This window comes from Octodon degus, unplaced genomic scaffold (genome assembly GCF_000260255.1).
Source record: "Octodon degus isolate 3935 unplaced genomic scaffold, OctDeg1.0 scaffold00027, whole genome shotgun sequence".
Lineage (NCBI taxonomy): Eukaryota > Metazoa > Chordata > Mammalia > Rodentia > Octodontidae > Octodon > Octodon degus.
This window is the reverse complement of record NW_004524603.1, coordinates 792,346-800,497: the sequence shown is the minus strand read 5'-3', so window position 1 is coordinate 800,497 and position 8,152 is coordinate 792,346. Positions and strand designations below refer to the sequence as shown.

The following is an 8,152-nucleotide window of genomic DNA, read 5'->3' as shown; positions in this document are numbered from 1 at the left end:
CCGGCCCACACTGCGCCTGGGCTGGGACTGGTCCCGCCAGCGCAGGGTAGCAGGAAGCTCTCCACACACTCACCGGACCTACCGCCCTGGTCTCCTAGTCTGCCCAAGCTGGTGTCTCAGAGATGCCTGATTGTTAGGCATTGCTCTCCGCCCCCGGCCTCCCACAGCCCTGTCCAGGCTAGGCTCCCTGAGGGCAGGCCATGTCCTAGATTGTGCCGCTCCAGACCAGCATGGCAGTCTGCCCAGGAGAGCCCCTGAGGGCAGCGTGGAGAGCTGTGGCTGGGGTCAGCAGTGAAGGCCACCTGCACCTGAGTATCCTCAGGCTTTCGTTTCAAACCCACAGGGCTGGGCATCCCTGGCAGCAGCTGCGTGTGGACTGAGCTCTCCAGCTGGGTGCATGGAGCTGTGGGCCCCGGTGACTCAGCTGCAGCCCACCGCTCAGCCGGCATTGGAGGGACGCTCAGAGAGAGGAGGCCTCTCTTACCACAGACAGCGCCACTCGGGAAGAGCGGGTGGGGACTTGCTCAGCTCCCTGGGCTGCTCAGCTGCACAGACTGGGAGAGAGGGGGAAAGCCAGACCCGCTGTGAGCCGAGCTGCAGGCCAGGCTGCCAGGCCCCAGGGAGGCAATGTCCGCCTCCTGAAGTGGACGCAGCAGCTCTACAGCCAGGTCTCAGAGGCTTCATTACCTGGAGTGGATGGGTCCCACTGAGGCCAGAGGGTGGGGTCAGATGCCTGGGGACAGGCAGCTCCTGGGGTCAGACACATCAAGGACACAGTGCCGCAGAGCCAGACGGTAGCGCTGTAGAAGACCTGGTCTCCGGACGTGGGGGAAGCGAGGCAGTTCATGGAGGTAAATCACGGGGGCCAGAGAGGTCAAGTAGGGCCTCAAAGAGCAAGAGGGGGCAAGCACAGTACCTGTCTCTAAAAGACAATTGGCTGCATCTTCTTTGAAGATAAATACAAAAATCGGCAAGAAATATGCTGTTTAAGAGTAATCTCCGAAGAAACAAGAGCTAGAGGAATGTTTCTGTTCTAGCCTTGGGACTGAATAATGTAGGCCACAGGACCAAAGTTACCACCGGCCACACCTGCGTGCCCCACGCTTGCTCCTGGGACAGGCTGAGTCTCCACTGAAGACCCTCTCATCTTGATATCCACTCACTCCTACGTTCACATTTAAGTTTAGAAATCAGACGACATTCTTGGGAAGGAATCACCCAGGACCTGGAGGAACTCGTGGCAGCAGGGCGAACACAGCTGCCTTGCTGTTCAGCAGGAGCTTACGTGGTACTTGCTGGGGCCTGACATGGCATCAGCTCTGTGCCTGTCATGAAGCTTCCTATCATTCCGTGTAAATCTGCAGAATCAGCGCCCTTTAAATCTTGTTGCCAGGGTTACCTCTCCCTTCATTAGCAGCATGTCCTGGGTGTCGTATCATCCGGCACCAAACACCCACAGCTTCCCAGGCCACCCACGACCCCCCCTCAGGTCAGCAGAGGTCATGTGAGGCTCTGCACGCTGATGCCGCAGGCAGCAAGACCACCATGGGCTCTCCAAAGTGCGCGGCTTGCAACGTTGCTAGTAAGCGCCAGTGCTATCTTTGAAACCGAGACTCCACAAGAGATCTTTTTGGATTCGAACTTCTTTCTTGTCACTGCACATGGGGCTGCCCCGGGGTGAGGTGTCCGCACACTCTACGGCACCAATGTCCTCTGCAGACAGAGTGGGGTACCCGGTACGCCTGACATTTCTGCCACCAGTCTCTAGGAGCCCGAGGCTCTCACACTTTGGTTCTGTGATCTTTTCCTTGTATAGCAGCCACTGCACTCATCACAGTATAACATTACTTGAAATATGAAAGGAGTGAGTGTTTCTATAAATTATGCACGGACCTTAGCAACCTAGCACATGCACAACAAGCGGCAAACATGGTCGCTTGAGCAGCTACAGTAGTTAATATCAATGCGCTGGAGTAAGCTGAGAAATGGAGCGTTCAGAGAGCTGCTGATCTGAGCCTCAAACACCCATCTGATGCGTAATTTCCCCCTTGGTACAGCACATTAGTGCATGACATGAACACATTTGAAACGACCCAGACTCTCGATTTCAAACAATCAAACTCATTTTCCCTTGAAAGCAATAAAATAAATGAAAGCACATTGTCTGTGAGTATATTGTCGTGATTAAAAAAAAAAAAAAAAGATAAAAAGGCTGCATCGTGCTCCATCTTATTCCCCTCACAGCCTCCTTGAGTTCCAGCAAATCCAACTTCAGATGAGTTGCTTCCTAGTCCTGGGTGAGCTGCCAAGCACGGAGCAGCCAGGGGTGTGTTTCTGGGCACACCTGACAGCGGCTGGCCTTCTGCAGGCAGTCACCTCGGCCAGTGAAGACGTGCACCCCGCGGCCGCGGAGGGGTGGGCTGCAGCTGTCGCAGCTCAGTCCCTGCCTGCAGAACAACATCTCTGGGCTCTTTCCAGACCACAGGAGGCGGCCCTGCCCCCGCACGAGGACATTTCACCTTGCATGTCACGCCCCAGCGCCAAACGCCTCCTGATGAAGCATGACATGAGGCCAGGGATCCAGCCCTCTGCCAAGCCCACACCCCTCAGAGCTCAGGCTTCGGCACAACTGCAAAGGGTCTTTTTCTGTTTGATGGGCACTATGTAAGCTGGCCTTGAACTCACAGTGATCCTCCTGCTCCAGTCCCCCGAGTGCTGGGATTCCAGGCGTGCGCCACCACTCCTGCCTCCTGCCAAGATCTTGTTCTAATCAAAACCTCTCAGTGCCCCAATCGCTACCTTCAGCAAGTGAGTGTTGCTAAAGACAGAAAGACAAGCTATGAGCAAACCCGACAGCGCCTAAGGCAGAGGAAGTGACGCACGTCTCCACCTTGGGCGGCAGTCCTTCATTCTGTGCTGTCCACCACCGATGAGACTGAACCAACAGGACGCTCTGCAGCAAGGCCTCAGGCATGCAGACCTGGAAATCCAGCTCTTTAAGTCAGCCGGAACACAGGCTGCATTTGCCACTGAAAATGCAAGATACTTGTTTCCATCACTTCTAATAAGTAACTCCCACATTCCACTCCCCTATTTAGGGCCAACTGAAACAGAATTTTCTTATGCCCTATCTGGAGCGCACCCTCAGCCTGGCCTTTCACAAATGACCACAGAGTATGAGGCATCCCTCCTGCCCGGTCACCCCAGGGTGGCAGAGCTTTCCCGGACCTGCGAAATGCAGGAGGTATGTCCCCTCCCTACCCTTTTCTTGCTCTCCAAGGTGCTAGCGAGTGATGGTCCCTGATTTTCTACTCCATGACAATGCTGACCACGTGACCAAGGCCACTCCTGCTCCATCAGGGCCCAGGCCTCAGGAACACCAGGAACTTGAGATCTATCAGGAAACCACCACAGGCACTCAGCCCACCAGCCACACTCCGCCCCCACCTTTACGGACAGCAACATGGGGGACCTCTGCATGGTGCAGCCCCAAAGCCTCAGGCCAAGTCACACAGCTCTGCCATGCCTGTGCTGTGCATGCCAGCTCTCATGCCTCCAGACCTCTCAAAGGCGACGCTGAGGTTTCGTGGCCCAGTGGCACTGGCTCTGGTGGCCAGGTCTCTGCCCTGACTGTGCGGGTGCACACACGCATTGCCGACAGCCTTACCTGTGGCCTTCGCAACATCTGCGGTTGTCACATTTTGGACATTGGCACTCACTTTGAAGGTCACCGCCGGCCCCAGGACCCTGAAAGAGACCATTCAGAAGCAGGTCATTACCAAGTCGCCACAGGGGCCCATCTGAGAGCTCCCCAGGAAACCCTGAAAAGTGCAAGCACGCGTCCCATATGCTGTGCACTGCCTCTGTGACCTCTGCCCCACCCCAGCCTGCTTCGCTGTGAACTGTGACCCTGCTCCAGGTCCCGCAACTCCATCAGCAGTTCCATCAGTGGGTGTGCTCTTCTGAAACACTCCGCAGTGAGACCTCGCTTGTGAAAATGCTCAGATCCACCCTAGGACCCAACGCGCCCCTGAGGAAACAGGTAGCAGGCAGGCACTCCCCCAAGGGAAAGCGAGCGCCGTGTGGACCAGGCCTTGCGCTGGCTCCCAAGGGGGCACCAGGAGTCAGGGCAGAAAGGAGGGAGACGAGGCTTTCAGACTGCTCGTGACAGGAGCCATCTGAAAACCACCACTGCTCCGTGGAAAGATACCTGGCAGGGGACAGCTTGGTGAGACTTGCTGACACCGGGTGGGGCTTTGGAACACCACATTCAGCGCGCTTTGGAGCAACGACGCGTCTGCAGCACTGGATGCCTGGTGCACACCAGGTATGGCCAGACGTGGAGTCCAGTCTGACTTAGGAAGTTGGGGCCATCTTCACAGTGGTCTCCCTCAAATACCCTCCAACCTACCCAAGGACAAGAGGTAGGGCAGAAGCCACCTGGGGTGGAGGGGCAGGAGAGGAAATCCTGCTTTCCTAAAGCCCCCCACTCCCACAGAGGTCCACAGAGTCCAGGGCTCCTCTGTACCCCACCCAAGCTACAGCCCTTCCTGGCCAGCTCCTCCCTGCCCTCAACTGGGACACCACGGCTGCCAGACTGAGTCTCTTTGAAGCCCTGCAGAGCTTGTGGGCTCCGCTGCCATCTCTGCCTGCGAGACCTTGGCGTCCTCTTCCAGAGCTCAGACTCCCCTTCATGGTAGCCGGCTCAAGCACAGGCCTCTCTCTGCCCAAGGCACTGTCATCATTGCCCGGCAATACCATGACTAATCGCCATCTCTGGCAGAGTCCACAAGGAAGTCCAGCATCACTCGAACTCAGGATCTACCCTGGAGCTCCGCTCTGAGTAGAAGGTGCTGCCCACGGGCACTTGGACAGCTGTACCCCCAGGGTGGCTGGCACGGCTGCAATACTGTCACTGTGTCCCTCCTGGCCATAAGCCGCATGCCAGCCACTCTGTGCTGCCCACGCAGAGCTGAGTTGCTTCTGTGTCCAGCTCTCCTGCCCGTAGGACCAGGCGTCCCCTGTGGCCCTCTTGCAGCACAGGGGCTGCAGCAACCTGCCTGGAGATCTCTCCCGGCCCTCATCGGGGCAAGAGGCCAGTCAGCTCCCATCCTCCCAGAGTGGGCGCCAATCCAGGGAGGAGGTTGTATGTCCCAGGGTGGTCACGTCCCTCACACCGCCCACTGCCTGATGACTTTGGTTCCCTCTCCTACATGATGCTCAGTCCTGGTGCAGCAGCCACAGTCCAGAGCTCTGGAGATTCAGTACCATGTCACAGGGCCAGTGGGGCTGGAGCTTGAGCCTGGTGGGTTTCTACACCCTGACCATCCAAGGACCAGGTGTGGGGTCTTCTTTCCTCCCTAGGGCTCCATGGGGGCAGCAGACAGCGGGTACTGGCTCACGTCCCAGGGAGCCCCTGAGCACCCTGGGGGCCCCAGAGAGAAGCTGGAGCCCAGCTCTGCAGAGGCGCTGGCCAGGCGTGGGGCACCGGGGTTGAGCGTATCAGGAACAGGTGATCCAGGCAGCTTCAAAAGGAGGCTCCTGCAGCCGGAGGCACTCTGGAGAGGAGAGGTAAGTGGTAGGTGCTGGGCCTCCTGCCTGCCAGCACCAGGAAGATCCTCCTGCAGTGGGAGGCCCAGGCATTCATCCCCATTGTGGTGGACATCCATAAAAGGTCCACTTGTCACCAGGCCTGGGGAAAATAAATCCTTCGAAGGGCATCATCAGCCATCATGTCTCAGAGAGTAGCCAGAGGTTTGTGTCGGATCCTGGGAGCCTGCTAGGCCCTCTGCTCTATCATGGGATGCATAGATGTCTGCACTCTTGGTTCCAGGAGCCCTGCTGGCTCAGAAGTGCCATTCGAGGGCCTCGCCGGGGCACACACGGCCTGGGGCCTCACAGGAAATCTTGGCACCTTGCTGACGACTTGCTGAGGAAGGGGGACACAGGCCTGGTGCCCCCTCACCCCGGGGCTGGAACAGACAGAGCCTCTCCCAGCATGCATGTTTCCAAGCATCAGGTGAGGGTGACCGTCTTCAGGGGACAGAGGACCAGTGGAGCAGAAAGGCCTTATGACCAAGGTACAGCTCCGCAGGGCCCAGGGCGGCGAGGTCTGCCTGGGGCCCTGCCAGTCCTGCGTGTGAGCTGCCGGTGTGTGCACCAGTGCTGTGATGGCCCAGGACTCTGGGCAGCGCCCCCTCAGCACCCAGCCCAGGGATGACATGAGGTGCTGGGCTGGCCCAGTTTTCCAGAGCAGGGAAGTGCGTCACATATGTGGGTCTCCGAGGAGGAGGAGCTCACCCGCGCAGAAGGTCCTCTGTGCCCTGGGAAGGAAAGGGCCTTGCTGTGGCCCAGTGGTGTGCGGCAACTGTGGCACCTGCGGCACACTGTGCCATGGCTCTTCCGTGGAACAAGCCCATCAGAGTAAACAAAGCTCACCATTGCCACACAGGTGCGATTCCAAGTCAGGCTGGACCCAGCAGGAAAAGCTAGGCCCTTGAGGGTCTGTAGAATTCCTGAATGAAAGCTACCTTCAGCCAGTTAAGAAGCTGCACATGTCCGCCTAGGCAAGAAGTCGCGGTGTCACTGCAGCCCCAGCTCCAGGATTTCCTCGGTAACGCACATCCAGTCACTGAGCCCTTCATCGCCAGGGCTCTGCCTGACACTTTCCACATCGACAGCCACTCATTTCCGCTTTACAGTCATGGGCCATGTTAACAAAGAACAGAAATAATTTCTAGTATTTAACACTAATATACTGCATGTTTTCCAGAAACTTCCCCTGCTCTCAGCTAGGGCAGTGCAAAATAAATAAGCCAGCCCAGCATAACCAGAGTGTTGGCATGGAGCTCTGTTTAACTGAGGGTTGCTAAGAAACATTCTTGCCTACTTTATCATTAAAGTAATTTAAAATGCACACATATCCTGCCACCATAACACCAACACGTGATCTCTGAGTCTTCCCAAAGGTCACGTGTCTCGGCTCATCTTCTGACTCTGCCATACACAGCCTGACACGCTGGCCACGGGAGCCAGAGCATGCTGAGCTCAGAGTGCACTATGACAGCCTGGCCCTGGGGTGTGGGGCAGGCTGCACACCCAGGAGACAACTTCTAAACCATTTGCAGAACACAGGAGCCTGCAGATCTCAGTCCAGAGAAGCTGCGGCTGTTGTGGTCGGCCTGGGAGTCGCTGTGTCCACGTAGTGCCAGGCGGCCCACACTCAGGACCACTGGTATCAAGCCTACCTTTTCTTCCTTCAAAACTGCGGACTGAACCGAGGGCCTTCACGCTGAAGTACACCCGCAGATCTTTATTGCTTTAACCTTGAGATAGGGTCTCACTTCTCTGCTAACTTGCCCAGACTGGGCTCAAATTTGTAATCCTCCCGCATCAGCCTCCCAGAGGCTGGGATTACAGGCCTGCACACCACACCTGGCTCATGTATACATGTGCAGTCTCAGAGAAGACAACACGAATAATGATAATCACTACTTTGTAGTCAGTTTACCTAAAGCAAGACTCTGGTACTGTTCTCTTGAGTTTTGTGGACTAAAGAGAAGATAGCAAAGATACATTTGGCAACAATGGGTAATTGTAAGATTAATCATTTAATATTGCCACCTTACAATAACACAAATACAAATGCTGCTCTTTTCAATGAACAAACTTTCTTGAATTTTTTTTTATGTATTTGGTACAGGGTCTAACTATGCAGCTCAGACTCATAGTGATCGTCTTGTTTTCAGCCTCCCCAGAGTGGGGATTACAGGCATGCACCACACCTGGACTAAGTGGTCAGGTCAGTGTTCCTGGGGGCATTGCTGGTGTGGCATGTGGTGCAGGGGATTGAACCCCAGTCCCTGCACTTGCCTAAGCAGGCGCTTACTCTGCTGAGCTATCTTACCGGACCTTGAATGTTATTTTAAAAAAAGATAAACTTCTAATAGGCTAGTCTTGTTAAAACTTGTTTGCTAGTTTATTCCCTTTTGGCCTGGTAGATTGACCTGTGTTTTGTGTTTCTGATAACTGAATTTGGAGTGAAGTTCATAACATTTTGGGTGAAGCTCATAACATATGTGGATAGGTAGATGGATGGATGAGTGGATGGGTGGGTGGATGGGTGAGTGGAAGGATGAGTGGGTGGGTGGGT

At 55.7% G+C, this 8,152-nt stretch overlaps 1 protein-coding gene across 3 annotated transcripts in view; it reads right to left on the bottom strand.

The window, feature by feature from the left end:
* Ptprn2 (protein tyrosine phosphatase, receptor type N2) overlaps positions 1-8,152 on the bottom strand; it is a 553,794-nt gene that overhangs the window by 295,778 nt on the left and 249,864 nt on the right. For all 3 annotated transcript variants that reach the window (XM_023712770.1, XM_023712771.1, XM_023712772.1), the window contains exon 10: positions 3,668-3,747. In XM_023712770.1, the coding sequence (XP_023568538.1) occupies positions 3,668-3,747 (80 nt within the window). The remainder of the gene's footprint in view (positions 1-3,667; positions 3,748-8,152) is intronic.